Source organism: Labrus mixtus, chromosome 18 (assembly GCF_963584025.1).
Source record: "Labrus mixtus chromosome 18, fLabMix1.1, whole genome shotgun sequence".
NCBI lineage: Eukaryota > Metazoa > Chordata > Actinopteri > Labriformes > Labridae > Labrus > Labrus mixtus.
The window spans coordinates 2,668,816-2,688,820 of NC_083629.1; the positions used below are offsets into that span (position 1 = coordinate 2,668,816).

The 20,005-nt window shown below is 38.3% G+C and overlaps 2 protein-coding genes across 4 annotated transcripts in view; one reads left to right on the forward strand and one right to left on the reverse strand.

The window, feature by feature from the left end:
- Positions 1–1,705: 1,705 nt before the first annotated feature.
- Positions 1,706–3,689, reverse strand: c18h2orf50 (chromosome 18 C2orf50 homolog). Its single transcript, XM_061063470.1, has 3 exons — positions 3,340–3,689; positions 2,355–2,394; positions 1,706–1,903 (listed from the first exon to the last, which is right to left on the reverse strand). Exons 1-3 carry the CDS (start codon positions 3,558–3,560, stop codon positions 1,706–1,708), a joined length of 459 nt encoding a protein of 152 aa, XP_060919453.1. The 5' UTR covers positions 3,561–3,689.
- A 1,989-nt stretch (positions 3,690–5,678) lies between these two features.
- The window catches only part of LOC132992977 (CAP-Gly domain-containing linker protein 4-like), a 41,059-nt gene continuing 26,732 nt past the window's right edge, over positions 5,679–20,005 (forward strand). The window contains exons 1-7 of one of the 3 annotated variants that reach the window (XM_061062597.1): positions 5,679–5,768; positions 9,971–10,102; positions 11,631–11,770; positions 12,287–12,380; positions 13,478–13,639; positions 14,043–14,161; positions 19,218–19,466. In XM_061062597.1, coding sequence (XP_060918580.1) covers positions 9,985–10,102; positions 11,631–11,770; positions 12,287–12,380; positions 13,478–13,639; positions 14,043–14,161; positions 19,218–19,466 — 882 coding nt within the window. In that variant the 5' untranslated portion in view covers positions 5,679–5,768; positions 9,971–9,984. Of the gene's footprint in view, positions 5,769–7,470; positions 7,619–9,970; positions 10,103–11,630; positions 11,771–12,286; positions 12,381–13,477; positions 13,640–14,042; positions 14,162–19,217; positions 19,467–20,005 lie in introns of those variants that run through there. The other 2 variants (XM_061062596.1, XM_061062598.1) reach the window with 2 other exon arrangements.

Below are 20,005 nucleotides of genomic sequence, written 5' to 3' on the forward strand. Positions count from 1 at the left end.
AAAAATCAGAACCAAATTTCTTTTTTTCAGTGGCCCTAATCCTCTTTCGTAGTATACCGGGTGCACAGCCTAAACACGTTGTCAGGTGCGCACTGTTGTAGGAACATACCATGAGAAATAAATCAAAACACTGAAAATAACTGTATTTTATTGTGAGTGAACAAGTATTTCATCTGTAGCTTCCTCAGGTTTGCCCAGCCTTGATTTAATTAAAAAACTAAAAATATGAGCTCCTGCAAGGTACTTCCAGTATGTATAGATTTTGGCGCCCCTTGTGGTCCAATTTGTACATTGGCCCTCTTTACTGATCTTGTCATGTACAGGCGTAGGTTCCTGCTGTCTTGTAACGATCAGTTGTATAACTCACTGTGAAACTTTGCTGTGGAAAAGTAAAAAAAAAACTCTATTTCCATAGTATGCTGTGAACCACTTTGTTTCTCACCTACCCCACGGCAGCAGTTTTATGCATTAAAATAGCTTTATAGAATAATAACTATATATTTATAACCTTGATGCTAAGATCTACTCACAGAAGCTTTAAATTTAAATCCATTTAACCATTCTCGATACTGCATCATGAGGATACCATGTCATGATGGATATTTTAAAACCTTAACTCAAATTAGCAAACCCTCCATTTCGTACTCTTTAAGCTTCTGAAACTGAAATAAATAAATAATATACAGTCATTATTTAAACAAACAAGAATCATAAGCAAAGAAGTTCAGTGCACCAAGATTTTAAAATTCAAAATCTTTATTTCAACGACATACTTTTTCATTTTTTACATTTTAGCAACATCCACATCATACAACCAGCTGATGGATTTTTTTGAATTCAGTATAGGGACAAATATTTCAATTAAAATTTAGACAAGGGGCAGTGACCAACAAGAACTTCACAAAAACATGTGCATTTTATGGCAGCTACAAAGTACAAAAAACTTAAATATGCTGCTGCTCACATAGAGTACATTTTTCCAAAATTCGACAAACTTATGCAAGGTTCATTCATGGCTTCATCGTGTCAAATTGGCTAAGAGGTTTCAGTAGTTGCATTACAATATGAACAGCTCCAATCATACATTTAGAAAACACAATCTATTTAACCCCTTGATTAGATTTTGTATCAGTAAAAAATATTCTAATAATGTAAATCCTAATAATAAATGTGTTTTTAACCATATGATATGGTTTATTATGTGTTTGTCTCTGCAGAACTATTGCAGTGTGTGAGTAGTGGGGATACATTTACTCATGCAAATTTGATCAGATGTATGTCTGTGGAGTATCTGGTTAGATACCTGATGGAGCTCGAGTGACATGAATTTGATCTGCTGGTGTCTGTCCTTCTACTCCCCTCTTAACCTGTGAGCGAATACCTTTAGTATAAAGACTTTTTCTTGTTGCATGTATCATACCCAAACCAAGGAATTCATCTATGTTCTGACTTCAGCATGAAACGTGTATGATTACATATCTATAACTATCAAATTATGTAAACAATAATTTTCATTCCTTTACTAATATGGCTTTAAAGTTGTTGTTTATTATTATTATTATTATTATTATTATTATTGTTCACTGTCAATTAAAATGAAAAGACAAAATCCAGTCCAAACTGTCTAAGGCTGAGCTATAAGGAGGACCACACAGAGCAAACTCAATGTTAGCTCAATACAAGCAGATGTAAATTGACTGGTCCCCTAGCAGGGCAGCATCTCCGGATCCAGCTTGCGCTTGTAACAGCTTCCAGACCAGAGAAGCCGCCTATCCAGCCTGACAAGTTCACTCCCCAGTGGAGTGGACAGTCTGCTGCCAAACATCTGGTTGGTGGTGTTGGGGACACTGTCCGAGAAGAGGGACACGTTGCTGGGTAAAGGCTCTGGTGACTTCAGATGACCCTGAAAATACACAGGGAGTAACTTCTGATGTTAGCCGTCAAACTGCTTAGAGATCAGGATGCCATTAAATACATGAAGGATGAATAATTCTTACTGATCCTGTAACCACTTACCACATAAAATGATTTTTACATCAATAATTACTTAGCCATCTATTCATGCTGAAATACATTTACAAAGTATCCTCAGGAGTGCACTCATTAAACTTAAATTTAACATTTTAAATCTCCAAAAAGCACATCAGTGCTCTCTTGTCAAAAAGTCAAATATTGCTAAACAATTGACCTGATTGTTGTGTTTTCAGTGCACATTTTAGAGTTATTGACTCAAAGTATCTCAGTGAAATATTAAAGAGTGTGTTCATTGAATATAGAGATTACGACTGTTTTTAAGAGGTGTAGTTCTAAAATTCACTTGAATATCAGAATCTGTAGAGTGTACGGAGTCTTACCATCTGATCATATTCTGTCAAAAAGCCCCAGTTCGTCTCCCTGTGGAACATAATTCAGTCATAAATTGCTTTAGTGATATATAGCTAGGCATACATTTTCATCAACTGGTTTATTATAACTTAAAGTTTGTAAACTGCATGATAGAAAGAAAATCTTGACTTCGCCAGACTGACTGACAGCCCGGCTAGAAGTGTCTTGTTCTAAAAAAGAATGTTCTGGTAATGTTTTCAGTGGGAAGTTTTCTTTAAGTTCCCAGATAGTTTAGTCCAGTTCATTCCAGTTCAGACCTGGATTGTCCCTGGAAGGGAAATTTGATTTACATCAATGGACAAAAACACAACATATAAAAAGACATAGGACAATGCAACACAACTTGATCGAATACAACCAAGAAAATGTCACTGCTCATTAAAAATGACATGGTAGCATAATAAATAAAGTGCTATAGTGCTGCTTGAAAGCGCAGTCAGGATTTAAACAGTATAAAGAGCATTCATTTCACTAGGAATACACAAAAGTTTGTATCTGTTGTTCTCGGCCCTGGGCAGCCTGTAACTTCAACCAGAGGGGAGAAGAACAAATCCCTCCAAGAGTGGACGGTCAGAGCTGGACAAGATTGTCTTTGCTTTCAAAGGATGGATGGACAAAGGATGATAGTTGTAAGATAATGTTCTCTAAACATTTTCAAAATGTTGCTTTGACAAAGTTCTTCCTTTGTTATCATGTTGGTATCATGTAACATTTTAGGAATGTTTTAGAGCAGAGCATTCTGGGTCACCTGACTTCCCCAAAACATCCTCTGAATGATGTTTTTAAAATATTCTTCCTTTGTTAATATTTTAGGACTATTATTTGAAACTATAAACATCCTTAAAATGTTCTTTGAATGTCAGGCCTGCATGAAAATGTTTTTCTTTTTAACATGGTCAGAACTTGTTGGTTAATATTGTGGGATCATTCCCTGCTCTAGTTTCTTCTTCTCACCATTCCCGGACTCCTCTCCTCTCACCCACCACCACTTCTCTCCACACTCGGTCCTGTTTCACGGGATCACTCCTGTCTGAGGTCTGCTCAGTGGACACCGTGTGTCCGTGGGCTCGGCGCGTCCTGTCCGCTGCTGGCTGGGATGACAAGGGCCTGCTGGTGCTTTGGTTCCGTTCCGGTAACCGGTATCCCGCAGAGGACACGCGCCTGTGCAAATCCATCCCGGGTTTAGAGGAAATGTAGGAACTCCACAAGTTGAATTTAACTTATCATTTATTCAACAGTAACGTCCAAACCGCAAGTGAACAGAGCGTGTATTCAAAGGAAATCACGGCCAGGTCGCGCGCTTCGCCCTTTGTTTACGTCTCCATGGAAACCAAGTTCCGGTCATTCTACTGTCTTTAACAGCTGATCACAAACGACAACAGGTTCACAATGAAATGTTGTGGAAACAGGACACAAATAGTTACCTTAGGACAACTCGTTCATCACTGAGTAGGACATTTGAAGCAAATATAAACAAAGGGCAGAAAGCATGCATTGATTTTTGAAGGACTATTTTCACCACCTATGGCCTAAGCACTAAACAGCTTTTTTTAAAGTTTTATTTTTGGGATTTGTATGCCTTCATTTGAGAGAGAGGACAGTGGATAGAGCCACAGATCATGGAGAGAGAGTGTGCATAGGGAACAACATGTGGGAAAGGAGCCACAGGTTGGATTTGAACTTGGGCCGCCAGCTTGGATGACTGTGGCCATCGTATTGGGCACACTAACCACTAGACTTCCTGTAACGTTCAGTTCGGCACATCGGGGTGATCAGCCTGTGACTGAACGTGCTCTGTTGAATCACATTGAGGGTGTGTAGTAGGTGTGCAGGGTTTTGAAAGCACTCTTGCCTCTGATTTATGGAAAGATTGAAGCAAAACAATAAAGTCTGACTCATTTCCAGGTGAACTTATATTACATAACACAATTTAGTTCCTAAAACACTTAACCCACTCAAAAGTCTAAAGAGATGATGTTTACATTGAAGTTTTTTAGGTTTCAGGGGTCCAAAAAAGAAGAGGATGATCTCCATGAACGAGCAAACTAAAACCTTGAGATCAGCTGGAGACAAACATGCCTAAGACTCATTCAAGACCCATTAAAGAAATGAAAGTAAGACAAAATGAACTACCTTGTTAAAGTTAAAATGTATACATACATTTCTGACATAAGAAGACAAGTCAATATGAGTCAGTTAACACAAAAAATGTGCCCAATATAGCAATAGAAGGCAAGTTTAAATAAGGGACAGGGAAACCGTCACCTCCATGGACTATTTTACTGATTTCACAAAGTCTGTCTTTGAATCAGCTTCTAATTAAACGAGTTAAAAGTCTGACCACCACTGCATTGCTTTATTGATGCGAGCTGAAAAGAAAGTGATGCTATAGAAAGAAAAAAAAATCAAGAGTTAAAGAACTTCTGAAAGAACTTCTCATGACATTTTCGCTCTGACAAACTCCTTTGCACCTCATGGTTTGAAATAGGCTCTTTGTCTGAGAGTCATTTGTCTTGATGGTGATCAAATGAAACTTATCGGTGCTAAACTCACTCATCCACCAAAGGGCAATCACTCCAGCTGAACAACTCAGAAGAAATATGGCCCAGCAAAGCAGGTTTGAGATGGCACTTTTAACAGAAATAATAATGAAGCCAGATAAGATGCCTGGAACAATCTGAACCATAATATTAGCAGCTATTTGTCATTCAGATATCATTACAAGCTTACCAACTTCCCAAGGATTCAACCGAGGGAGGATGAAGGACTCGTAAAAATTCTTGCCTGGATGCCTGCCTGCCAAGACGCCAAAGAGATTAGAGATACTAAATGAGACAATCAGAAGCTTTTGATAAACTCCTGAGAAAGTCACTTAAAGAATGAACCTGAAGCCAGAATTCGCAAGTTTTAAAAACTTATGAGCATGATCTTCACTTTTCATATCCAGTGAACAGTGTACAAAGAGAAATTGTGAATTACAAAGTAAAACAACAAGAAACATGTATTCCAAACTGCCAACATATTACCATGGCCTAACACACATTTCAGGATTTTGATAGGCTAAATATTTTAATAGGCATTTCTAAATAAAATTGAAAAAACTCTAAATAAGAAAACTATTTTAATGACCTTTAACACACAACAAAAATTGTCAAATGTATTTTTACCTAAATCCACCACGAAAGTCTTCGCTTCCCTAAATCATTCAAGCTTTTAATTTGAAGACCGGAAACGTGACAGTACAATTAACCCCCTTATTCTGAAACCGGATGTACCTAAACTTTATACGCCAGTGTGTTGTAGTAATTGACGGATGTTTAATCCGCCACTAGCTTTCTAGTAATATCCCCCATGAACGAGTTAAAACAAGCGGCGAGGTTAAGGTAACGCTTTCTTATTTGTGCGTACTGTTAGATAAACAGGACAGGAACATTTTGTGTGAGTTTACTTTGTGCAGGTGGATATGTTTGGCCCAGTATAAGATAACATAACCTCTGAAGAGCTAACGATAGTGAACATGAGAGAGAAGCCACTGCATCTCTACTGGCAACTTTTATCACAATGTGTGGGCATAAAACCTTTGTGTGTTAACTATTTATTAACATAGACTGAAATAATACTACATTTTATAGCTGTTCCAAAACACCAGTCGGCTTTTTTTTAACATATGCTAGCCGGCTAACTGTTAGCTGTGTTATCTATGCTGCAGCCACAGTTAAAAACAGATAATTTAACAGCATTAAGTTTTGGCAATTTAATCAAATGAGTGTTGGGGCATTTGATAAACTAGTACAGCTTCTTGTGTCATCTTTGCTGCGCACCTGTGAAACGAGGGAGGGGTCACAGCTTGATAGGTGGACGTCCTAGAGACTGTGTTGAATTATCTAAGGTGAGCTAATGCTGAAAAGGAGCTAAAAGCTTTATTTAGTGTAACCTAAAGTAACGTCAGCTACAAGGTATAAATCATATATTAAACAGCCTATTTTAAAAAAAAAAGATTGATCTGTGTAGCACATATTTCAGTTGAACAAAATGTGTGCAGGTATTTGTCATTGTTTTTGGCATTGGGATGCACACAGGTGGATTTAATTATTCAGGTTGATAAGACGTCAGGAATTACAGGATACCAGCAAGTACATGCACAGCTAACAAGCAGTGTGTCTAATCAGGCAGAATGAAAACACCTGTGTTGTTAAACCATGATTGTGATTGAATGTGTGTGTATCTATCTTTCACATTCTTTGGGAAAAAATTCAAGGCTCCACAATGAAACTCGAAATGTCTTTTAATTGTGTGTGTTATTGCATGAGCTGGCGGTTTAATTATGGCAGTAATGTCTCTTTCTTTGTGAGGATGGAAGCAGGCAGAAACAGTCAATAGCCCATCAACTCCTTCAGTAGGTGTACTTACTTAGGGATGCCTAACATTTTAGACAAGGCTACAGTGTGGTAGTGACGTAATACCCATCTATTTAGAGGTGAACTTGAATTTTAACAAAGGTATGGCCCTTTGTACTGATATGTTTGTACTGATATGTACCGATATGTTTTTTAGATGGGCCTTCTTGTAAGTGCCTCATATCATTTAGCGGGAAAACCCCATTGACAAAGATAATGTTTACACACTCTTGGAGGAAACTCTTGGATGAGTTCTCAGATGAGGATTGGTGACACGTCTCTTTCTGAGCTGGTAGCGTTTCAGTCTCTCAACCGTGGGTGCATAAGCAGGTTGGATGTTTGCCGTCATGGAGGATTTGACACTGGCTTTTATAGTGGAGGACATTTGTTGTAATCACAACCATCACTTTGCTGCTCGTTTACCCTGTGTTAATTTGCACTGTCACCCTACAGCCACATTCCCTGCATTGTGGGTCTTATGGTTGAGTAAACAAATCAGGGAGGAAGCAGGGGAAGCACAGGACTGAAGAGTGAGAGTGAGTGACACTCCAGCCTGGGGGAGTAAGAGGTGAGAACACAGTGCCTTGAGTGTACTGGCTGTAAATAGGTACTGGACCTGAGAGTCAGGGGATCAACAGGGTATGACCACAGAGAGGAGGGGGGAGTTTATTGGAGATTTAGGTGGGGGGACTGTCTGTGCTTCTGAGTTATTTTGGGATCTAGCAGCTTGGCTAGATGTTCTGCTGGACCCAGTCTGTGTCTCTTCATTTTAGCTTAGCTGGACTGGGAAGCTGTCATGGAAATCAACAGGAAAGAGGACAAAGAAGAAGATGACAGTGAGTGTTGGTTGGTTTGGAAGCTTTAAGGCTCACTGTTGCCTTTCCAGACTTAGGCCTGTACGTTGTGTGTCTGTGAAGTAGTTCAACCTTATGGTTTCTGTACTTTTTACTAGCCTCCCATGTGCCTGTTCATTGCTTCAGTGTTTCAAGATTATAGGCTCGTAGTGTAGTACTGTATAAACCATCATGTTTTGAAGGTCTCCACAGAAAACAAACATCACAACATTAGGTTTACTTTTTGGGAAGTTGTAATTCTACTTTTGGCACATTTAAATGTCTTCAGTCTCTGATTCTGAAGCCAATATTAAATGTGTACTCACCAGTTTTATTAGGTACACTTGACTAGCACTAGGATGGACCCCCTTTCACATTCAGAAATGACTTCATTTTTTGTGGCATGGATTTAGCAAGGTGCTGCAAACACTTCACCAGACATTTTGGACCTCATTGAGAGTATGGCGTCCTACTTTTGCAGCTGATTGGTCAGCTGTGATTCCATGACAAAAATCTCTGGTTTCACTATCATCCCAAAGTTTCTCACATTAATTTTGTACCACCATGAATGAATTATGCAGCAGCACATTTGAAGGCAAATCAGACTAATGCTTTAAACATCTAAATCTTCTATGATCAACTTTCAGGGAGCACTTGAATGTTTTATTGCTAAGTGGTTTTCTGTTCTGAGCTGATAGATGATTACCTCAGTAAAAGAAGTGGATATTTGAGTAATTGCTGCCTTTCTTTTTATCAGTTTTGCTAAGCACTCAGGTGATAGTTTTCATACGATGCCATCAGACTGTATTTTGGACCAGAGAGAATCACTTGACAGCTTCCCTTTCGACCGTTCTCTGCAAACCCCTGATATGCTGTTTGTCAAGTTTCTGAAATACTCCAACCAGCCTGAGTGGCACCAAAAACAAGCCTCTTTCTTTCTTTCTATTGTTTTGGCCAATGTTGCCTTTTTCCAGATAGACGGGGAATGTGGGGATGATAAACACAAAATGTTCCAGGGCCAGATGCAGAAAGGTCTCAGCAGAATACAAAGTGTAAATCCAGCTCCACCTATCACCATCAAAGGGTTACAATAAAACATGCCACTTTCAAAGTCGTTTAAATCAGCATTCTTCCGCACACTAAATTTTAGTTTTAACAATAGCAGATGTCTAGACCACATCTACTGTATCTGGTAACATTTGCAAATTTAGGCAAATAACTGCTTCACTCATTTTAAATGAGAAGTTTGTTTGTTATTGTAGTAGTCTACAGTGAAATTCAGTAATATGCTTTGGCTGTGAATTTTCCAATCTAATTTAAAGTGACTTTTACTAAACATGATGCGAAGATAGAAATGAGCATTTGCAACCAAATGTAAGTGTTTCATATACCCTTCAATAACATAGAACAGATGTGTATGGAGATAAATATTGTCTAATGTTAATTGTACAAGTTTTTGTGCCATGACTACCATAGCATTATTGTGCCATATATAGATTAAAAGCTTTATATGTGATTTTTTGATCCAGCAGATGTCGTCCTTGAGCACCAGCATGAAACCAAAACAACTCGCGCTGCATTGTTGTGTTAGCATGCTAATGCTAGCGATCTTTATTACGCTCGTATCTTCACACTGCATGTAAATTTACCTGAAATGAGCGTGATCTAGAAACACAGTTAAGCAGTGAGTACAGTATGTTATTCTTCTTTTCTCTAGTCCCTCAATTAAACAACTTTTATACACGAGGGGAGGAGTCAGCCGGCCGTCCGGGCGATGTAAACAAACTGAAGATAGGACTCTGAAAACATCACAGACAGTGGGACTCCCATTGTAGACAGTCATGACTGACAGAGTTATTTTCAGAGGATATACTTGATTTATATTACATTTAAGTGTGAAAAATCACATATAAAGCCTTTAAATTACTACGCGTGGTCAGTTGATCAGATCATTGTGTTAAAGTGGCTGGTGAGCATTATGAAGTGTGTAAGGACTCCTTAAACAGTACATGAGGAATTTTCTATAATCACCTTGCATACCCCCTTACCATAAAGCACCGTTGTAGCTCAGAATATAGGCAGCTTTGTTTGTCCTACACTGTGTTTTGAAACCTATAGTTTGCTCTGGTATTCTGCAAACCTACAGGATTAGAGGAAGATGTAAACAATATCAAGCTGTTTTATTGTTTTACCATTGTTTAATCAGACTTTTCAACAGACATTAAAACAGTGAGCCCTTCTGTTTTAGAGAAAGGAGCCCTTTAAAGCTCAAATGAAGTCACGTTTCACTGCTTTGTTGAGATCAGACCTACTTGTGTTTTAAAAATAGGACTTCTAATATTATTCTTGCCACAGGCCCTGAGGGGGAGATGACAAAGGAGGATGTTTCAGAACCTGCTGAGGGAGACATTGTGCCAGGCTGGGCTTCTTCACATCACCGGCCGGTTATCCACCAGGTGGCCTCTGCACCCATGCCCAGTGACTGTGGTGAGGATCTACACACATACACACATTAAATACAGTGCACAGTGGAGCTGTTTGACATTTCAGGCTTATCAACGCCCTCACTGCAGTACTGACAAAGTGTGAAATGATTGGATTTGACTGGAAAATGACAAAATGTTTCCATCGCAGTTTTGATCATGCAGTCAAGGGACAAACTGCTGATTATATATAAATCTTTGAAATTGTTAACTCTGACTCTGTTCACTCTTTGATCAGTTTACCATTTGGCAAGACAAATTAAGCAGTCATAATTGTGTCTGAAAGAATCATGACCATCCTGACAGAAGTCCTTAAACTATCCTTTATAACTACACCGACTGAGTCCAGTTTTTTTCATTGCAGATGTCTCTCTTGCAAGTTTTTATTGTGATAATATCAAGTCATCATTATTAAATTTTTTAAACATGTTTAGGCTAGAAGGCATTGGCTACAACATAACAAATGATTTATCCATCGTTTCAAAGAAAACATGAAATCAGACGATTTTGAAACTTACTTAATGTTGACATGTTTTAGAATATAGGATCATGAATGAAACCAGGTGGTCATTTATAAACATATGGACTCTTAAAGCTGGGCTATGTTTCTGAAATCAGCGAGAGTGAGCTACATTTTGGGAGAATGAAACTCAATCAATTAACAGTTCTCATTTGTATAGAGCCAATTAATTAATAACAAATGTAATCCCTACACACTTTACAAAAGGAGGTTAAAGACCTTTCTCTTTGTTATTTTAACAAACCGTCAAATGTCAAAGTCCGCCCCCCCCCTCCTCAAATGCTTGAACTCGCACTTTCTCTTTACTAATGGTGCAGGGTGAGTACTGAAGAGATCGTGGGGGAAGGAGTGCAGTGAATTGTTGTTGTTTACCTGCTAGTTTAGTGCAACTAGCTCACATGCTTTAGCTTGTGTGGAAGACTCATGAACTATTAAGGCAAAGTGTTCACAAGTTGACAGTTAAGTCATCAAATCATTTAATTTGCTCACAATAAAATGATTTGACTGACTTACAACTACAGCTACAACAACTGTAAATACATTTTGTTTCTCTTTATCTTTCATTTGATTGCTGTGTAGGAATGTCATTGAATTTGAACAAATGTAACATGGATCTAAATTGAATATTTTTTACATGTAATACAATCAGTGAATAAAATACAGAGGGTTTGATGCCAACTACTTTTTGTATTTGCATTCATTCAGGATGGCCAACTTATTTGTTTTTACTTTAGCCAAGTCCTCTAATGCTTCATTTGGTTTAGCACATGTCATCATACACTGTATATTATATCTGATTGAGTTTGTTTCTGCAAGCACAGCAACTTACATTTACAGACGTTTGAATCGATTGAACAGACTGTTGTAAAAACTTGATGAATTTTATGGCACATTCTCTTTTCACATGCTTCACCGGTGAAAAATGAACACAAAGCTTTGATTCTCATTTTGGCCCAAATGTTTTAAGACATGTCTCTCTGTTGTATTTTTGTGTTCCTCTGACCACCTCCAGAGTTCTCCTTCTTTGACCCCAGTGAGCCACAGTGCAGGGAGGTTCTCCTGGATCCCAGCACCACCATACCAGAGCTGTTTGCTGTCCTCAGGCAGTGGGTGCCCCAGGTCCAGAAGAACATCGACCTTATTGGCAACGAGGTGACACAACAAAACTGTTGTTTTAGTGTCCATGTGCTTTGATTCATTACATTGACTAATCTGCTTGTATTCTTTAAACTCTCAATCCACAAATGAGTGTGTGAATTAAGCCTTAGCCAAGAAGAAAAACAAAACTATAAACACTGGAATACTTGATACAAATCTTCCTTGGTTGTCGTTGAAAGCCCTGTAAACCTGCCATGAAACGGCTCCTCTCAGAGTTACACAAAGTAGCTGCAATGCAGTTAATTGTGCAGGGGAGCACTTGTCTCAAGGGCAAAAGCAGGCGATTACTTTCTCTCTCATTTAATAACTACTGCCCTTGAGAAATAAATGCCTTGTTTCAATGTGAGTTTGCGAAAAAATTTTGGTCCTAATTTTAAAGATGAGTAGAGTTATGAGAGGGCCGGCTTACTTGTCTTTCACCAGATCAGTGCCCCCCAAGTTTCACTTTATAGCCCATTATGTAATAAATCTGCACAGTGACAACACACTGCACATCTTGTCTTTGCACAGATCCTAAAGAGAGGCTGCGGTGTGAATGATCGAGATGGTCTGACTGATATGAGCCTGCTGCACTACTGCTGCAAGGCCGGAGCCCCAGGCATTGGTAAGTACTGACACAGATGTTAAATAAACTTACAATGTTACGACTTCATTTAGTAGGGAGACAACGAGAGTAAGTGACAAAAAACAACTTCAAGTCAGATTGATCACAGGCGCCAGCGGGCAATGCAGTGTATTGAAGCAGATTTTTACTTTTGTTTATCAGAATCAGAATCAGAAATACTTTATTAATTCCAGGGGGGAATTTGTTTGCTACAGTTGCTCATAACACCAAAAATCAGTAGGAAGTACAGATAAGTTCACAATATAAAATAAAATAGTAATAACAATATAATAAGCAAAAGTACCAAGTGAAAGCAATAATAAAGTAGTATAAGTAATAAGCTATGTTCAAGCGCAGGTAATTGAAAATATAAACAATATTTACAAAAATGAATATACACTGATGGATTAACAGCGTAGATATTGCATGGTTCATGTATAGATAGCACTTTTGATGTATAAGAAAAAAGTCTCAGCTGGACTGTAAAAGTGGACACACATCTTCTTCTTCTTCTTGTTTGTGTGTTGGTTTAATTTTCCACACTGACCACTGAATATACACAATCAGCCATAACATTATTATGACCCAAAACACAGCATCTCCCAAACAAATTCAACTCTTGTAGGGGTTCTGCTTTTTCAGTGTTTTTTTTTACATGGTGAGAAAGGTGATAATCTTACTTAATGTGTATTGTTGGTGTTGGTGGAGTACCAGAGAGTGCATTGTATTGAAATGTGTTTCCCTCTTCATTAACATATATGAGGGGAGCAACAAATCAGGAAGACTTTTAAATATAATTCACTCCAGTACACCACCAGCCCTCAGTAATAAAAATAAAGTACAGTTATCCCCTTTGTAACCATGACAACAACTATGAAAATGTAGCCGCTTCCTAGATGTAGTTATTGGTATAACTCTGGTTTTGACTTTTAATTAGAGTGCATATATGATTATAAAGTTATAGCTGTTTGGTGTAATCTTTCATGACTCAGTAAGCACTTCTAATTACCACTCCTTAAAATGTCTCCAGAGATAATCTGCTGTCTGTTATCCCCTTTGATACACAAACATACCTTTATCCCTGCTCTGTTCCTCAGGTGATGCAGAGACAGCAGCCACCTTTGCACGTCAGATCCTCTCCCTGGGTGCTGATCCCAACCTTCGCTCCCGCTGGACTAACATGAGGGCCCTGCACTATGCAGCCTACTTTGACGTGCCCCAGCTTATCCGGGTGGTGCTGCAGGCCTCCCAACCTGGAGGTGAGAGCAGATCTAAGATGTTACCCTGTCTCATGTCCAGTCTTGGTGAATATTGTTGTTCCTAATAAATGTCAAGTGATGGTTCATCATCTCTGATCAAGCTGTTGCCTGTGCTTTAAAGTGTTTTATGCAAAAGTGAGCGGAGAGACGAGGCAAAAAAGTTACATAGTAAACAGTTTTTAAATGGCAATCCAAATTTAACATTTTGTGTGCATCTGCTGTCATTATTCATGATTGGGTTAGTGAGTACTTTGTTATTTATGAAAGACTCCTGGCTTTTAAACTATGTTTGAGTTGGTCTTGAGTTAGCAATACTTAACCTTGAAAATAATACCTTAAACCTTTACATTTTCAGATATATACAATAAACCCCCCTGAAATCCTTCTTTTTTTTTTTTTGCAGAGGTAGATGCCACCTGCAGTGACTTTGACTTTGGCACCTCCCTGCACATTTCTGCGTCCAACCTTTGCATCTCAGCTGTCAAATGTCTCCTGGAGCTAGGAGCCAATCCTGCTTTCAGAGTAAGTCAGATCATTCTCTTCTTATGAACAAACAATCTGTTTAATAAACTTTGTGTTGGTTTGAAATATCAAATAAGCTCATCCAAGCCATCTAAATATATATATATGTATATTTTTTTTAGTTGCATACTCCTAATTAAATGCAGTAAGTAATGATGTGCTAACACAGCAGGACATTCAGGAAAATTCACAGAGGGCAAGCAGGTGGGGTTATGAGGTTTCTATCCTGCAACTGATGGTCAACAATCACAATCGTCATGCATGGAATGAATTGCATTTACTACTAATTTTATTTACTTTGAATATTTAATTACATGTAACATTAATATGATGTAAAGAAATCTGTAATTAGACAGTCAGACTCTTTTGCAGCATCTGCTATTTCCACGCCATCCTTTTTACTTTGTCCAGCCTCTCGAGGACAAAGTTGTCAAATCAATTTACTACTCTCTTGGTGTATAAAGTAACATCATCACTATCCTTTTTAACCAAGACATTACGCATTTGAAGTCTGGCTCTTTAGTTACCAAGAAACAAGCTGAGCTAATGTTAGAGAAAGTGATAAACTGTAGCCCTTCCTGACATCCTGTGAGTGCTCAAGTTCATGGAGGAACATTCAGTTTTAACATTCAATCTAATGAGATTTGTGTAGAAGAAATACTTTGGCTCAGTTAAGTCATATAACCACATTGACAGCTATACTTTTTCCACTAGGGCCTCACATTTTTTCCATTCAGACATTTTCAATTTATTTAGAACATTTCCCATTTGGCCTGTTACAATTCATGTCACAGATGACGATTAAAAAGGCAGTTGTTTGAAAATATAAGTTCCATGTGTAAAAAAAAAAAAGTTTTGTAAAGATAATGTCTTTCTGAACAGCCCTGATCGACTGTTATCTCAAAAAAGCAACGTACTCTAGTATTCCAGTAAATTACAAGAAATCAAAACTACAGAGTCTGTTGTAGCTGTTAAATTTTCTTTACATTTTTACCCGTTGTAGAAGTCACTTTCTGGTTTAAAAATAGTTTTTTTTTTTTGGCTGTTTTGCCTTTATTTTCTGGTAATAGGACAGATAGAGATTTGGGGATGACGTGCAGCAAAGAGTAGGGCTGCTGTGTCGAGGACTGTAGCCTCTGCAAGCTTTAACCACTGAGCTAATCTTAATGTGCCATTATTACTATCTGCATATTGTGGTCATATTCAACAGAGCTTTAGAAATATTTCCTCTTCTTTGTCTGCACTTATTTTCCCACTGGAGGTCACCAAAGCACTACATACCATTATCCAATAAACACTCTGAATGAGTGCAGAGCCTCGGTGTTGTTCCAGTGTGTCAGTGAAACGCTGAGAAAGCATGCACATGCTGGCTCCTTTATTCTGGATTAAAGATGTGCATCTTTGTTCCTCATCCTTAACATGATCTATTATTTATTTAAGTTAATCTATTATAATGTTAGAGTATGTGTTGCCTTGAATAGATCTGTTGATTTGATGCATATTGTTTTTTCTGCAGGTTCTTATAATGCCTTTCTATTGTTCGCCTGAAATGCTCCCTTTAGTTTAAAAAGGACCTATGAGTTATCTGTGAGGTGTAGGCCACTTATGTGGGTATGTTAAAGACATGGCATGAATGATTCTCATTAGATTTTATTTCAAAGTGCAAAATGCATTGTCACACAGCACAACTTTAACCCGATGCTGCATGGAACATTTCAAACCAGTCTTTTTGTAGTTAAGTCGATAATATTGTGCAAAAGAAACCTTGCATATTGCATCATTATCAGCCCCCTGTTTCAGTACACTATGCAGCTTTAATATTTGACACACTGAGATCCTCTTCCTCCCAAACACTGTCACTTATATTAGAAAAATAAAGGCATTTGGAAGATATAAAACTTAATACCAGAGCCAGGAAACTCAATTTTTCTTTACTTTTAGAGTAAAGGTCAGCCTTGGAAGTGGTTTAATTTGATATTTCTCTTCTGTTTTCTGGCCTGGGCAGAGATCCATAACGACTAACTCTGGGTCCAAACAGAGGAAAGAATTTGGAATATAAAAAAATGTTGCTGGCCTTTCATGCTGTTGCTATATATCTCACGGCTTAATAGCTATGGCAGCCAAGCATACTTTGCATTAGGAGCAACTTTCTGCAGTGGATTTCTTACTTGATTGTTTCAGTGTCAGGTTAAATTGAGCCTTGAGCTTTGTGTTTGATTTATGCTGGATGTTTGTTCGTTCCCATCAAAATGAGCTCTTAGGTCCCATGAACTGAATGCTAAGTGTTAACAACTAGATAGATATACCTTGTTTAATATATGACTTTAAAGTTCCTGCTTGTTGATTTCAAACCTGTTCATCAATTGGAAAGGTTAAGCTCACTGATTGATTGATTTACATTTTCATGTTATGCACAGAACAAAACCCAGGTTCGGTATGAATACCTTAAAATAAAAAGGCAAACATTTACAGTACACAGTTGATTTTTAGAATACACTAGTTCATAGTCTCCTACTCTTCCAACCTTTGTACAACAGCTGGTGTTGTTTGGACTGAACTGGAGATGGAGAGCTGTTTCCATTATTATTCTGTCTCTTAAACGTCACAATGATATAGTTCAGCACAGCACTTGAGCTTTAAAATACACTGAACAGCTGATAGCCCTTCACCTCGATGTGAATGAAAGCATAACTTTATCAATAACACAGAGAGGATTTATTGCATGGCTGCTGCTTTGTGTTGTGTTCAATTTAAAAACTGTTCCTTTTAACTGGCAACTCAGTGCAAGTAAAAACATCCTGCATGAAGAACAAAGAATAAAGATGACCCTTCCATATGTATAAAAGCTCTGCCAGATGCACCATGTCACACTGATTTGTACCTGGTTGGATGAAGGGGCGGGACAATTACAATAGTTTATTGAATATTTGGTGCTGGGGCATTTTCATGAACCAACAACATGGCTACCACTGAAGTGGAACAGTTTTAATCTGCTTTCGGTTTTTGTCAGACACGTGATGGTTTAGTTGGTGACGTCACATCGGCGGCATTTTGGAGGTAGGCGTATTGTTACCAAACACAACAGTGAGTGAGAGAGAGAGAGACAAACAAAGTTGGACAGTAAACATATTCTATTGATCCACATAACCTTCAAACTGGAGAAGAAGAAGCGCTGTGAGAAGATACTATACCGGGACAAGCTCAGCAAGGATGCAAGGGGCCGGTATTTGGAGAAGTTGGCATCAGTTAACGACATTGATCCTTACGACCTGGCCGCAAGAAGTTGGAATACTGACCTGGCAAAATTTGATTTCTATGCCAGCTCATACTTATTCCAAATGTGCTAACACATGCCATTTGGATGGCAATATTCAAATGTTATAAGTAGTTAGAGGAATATGGAATATGATTTTTTTCTTTCTTGGGATAGACTGAACCAAAATATGTAACATATCCATAAACAAAACTGTAGATGGTGCAATGGCTGCTGTTCATTTGGCAAATTGATGTGAAATGTCTGTGGCTTAGTGTGTGACTGTTTTTAAGAATGACTCAGTGTGACTTTTGTCATTTGTTCCTTCAGAGCTTTCAAATGAAATGCACCAAAAGCATCATGAAGTAATGATTGTTCTGTAGAATATAAAACACATATGGAGATGTATATGAATAAATATACGTGTGTCTGCTAAGAAGCATTCTGGCACGCTCTCCTACATCCAACAACACAATACATCAACATCAGCCAAAATAACATAAAATAAACATCATACCATGACACACAAACCTCCAATAAAATAATGCTCCAGGGTATATCCTACATTGGGACTAAACATGCACGCACATATAAGCACACACACAGCCCCATAAGCACAACACACACAATGCATAAATCCAAAGAGGACAGAAAAATACTACAACTGCATCCATTAGTGTCAAACACTGTTTACTTATTCCAGTTCAAAAACCCCGCAATCTCCTCTTTTCTTCTTCTTTTCCCTTAAAAGGGAGAATGGGTGACTCTTCGATCCAGTAGATGTCGCCCTTGAGCACAATCATGAAACCCCCCCAAAAAACGGTCTCCGCTCTCCTACAGCGACACACATCCAACCCCTCTCCCCTCACGTTTGCAAGTACTTCTCAAATTGGAACGCACCACCATTAAGCAATAAACCCAAGAGGCGGACAAAATGGTCCTTGTCTTATGGTCTCAATCTGCATTGTGGTGTTAGCATGATAATGTTTGTGCTCTTTAGTTAGCTCATAGCTTCATATTGTATATAAATTTACATGGAATGACCGTGATTTAAAAACTCTTATGGGACATTCAAATAAGCAGTGAGTACAGTATGTTATTCTTCTTTTCTCTAGTCCCTCAATTAAACGACTTTTATACACGAGGGGAGGAGTCAGCCAGCCGTCCCATCCATGTAAACACGGACAACTTCACAGCCGGGGGGACTCATGCTTCTCACTCATTGTAGACAGTCATGATATACTTGATTTCTGTTATATTTATGTGTGAAATGTCACACATTCTTCCTTTCATACAGAAATATTCAGAATATGTAGAAAAACACCAACAAAACAGTTTGTAATGAATCTTTATGCCTATTAAATCTATATCAGGAACTTCTAAAAACTCTGTAATGAAGGACTGTATAAAATGAAAATGTTCTGAGTGTCACATCTCACATCACATAACGTGGCAGTAGATCACATCTTAAATGTGTTAAGGGCAATGTTTGACTTTTGAACAAATTATACTTGAACTATTTTAATGTGTTTATTGTTTTTCAATACGTTCTCAATTTTTGCCTTGACAGATTTCCTCTGCCTATTGTGTGTCTGGACTTGGCATTTAAACTCGTCCATATCAATTAGCTTTGTGGAAATAACGTTCTAATTTCCACATTGATAGTTTGTTAAATCTAAAAGTCAACATTAATAGAGAGGAACTGACGCACACCTGCAGACACAATTAATCAGAGGCTGTCATTACTTGTTTAAAAAAAAACATGCATCAACTAAATCTTTTTGTCCACATTTCTTCCTCCAGAATGAAAAAGGTCAGTGCCCTGCAGACGTGGTGCCTGACCCCCTCGACATGCCCTTGGAGATGGCTGATGCAGCCGCTGTGGCTAAGGAGCTTGGTTCTTTGCTGAGACAGACTTTACCCAGACCCAGCTCCCCTCTGCCCCTCACACTGCTGGCCCAGACGCTCCCTGCTCTCTCAGAGAAGGCCAGGATTCAGCTGGCCACCATGGGAATCCGACTTGGTGACCGCGTTGTGATTGCTGGACAGAAGGTGTGTGGTAGGTCACTGTCAAAGGCAAGAACAATAGAAGGCATCTCTATCAATATTTAATGAGGTTGTATTGCTATAAATAGGATAACATTTCTCCAGCTGCAGCGTGAAGATCTGTGAAATAAACGGACTCTTAGAGGCAGTGACTGAGTGCTGCTTGTTAAGAGACTAGAAGTTTATTTATAAAGCACATTTCATTACAGGTAAGCTCAATGTGCTTTACATTGAAGATTAAAAAAAACAACAACATAGGAATACAAGAGACAAAATAGCTGTCTCAACAATCATGAATATGACACAAAAATCATAAGGAACAAAACAGAACACTTATACATACCCACATATACGCAAAGAGTAATTATTTGTATGCTTGAGAGAATAGATAGGTTTGGTTTGGCTTTGAAAGTAGAGACAGTTGTGATGGACCTCAGGTCAGCAGGGAGTTTGTTCCAGAGAGAAGGACCACAGTAACTAAAGGCCCCCTCTCCTGACTTTGATTTAATTCTTTTTTTTTAAAATACTTTTATTGCAATACATTA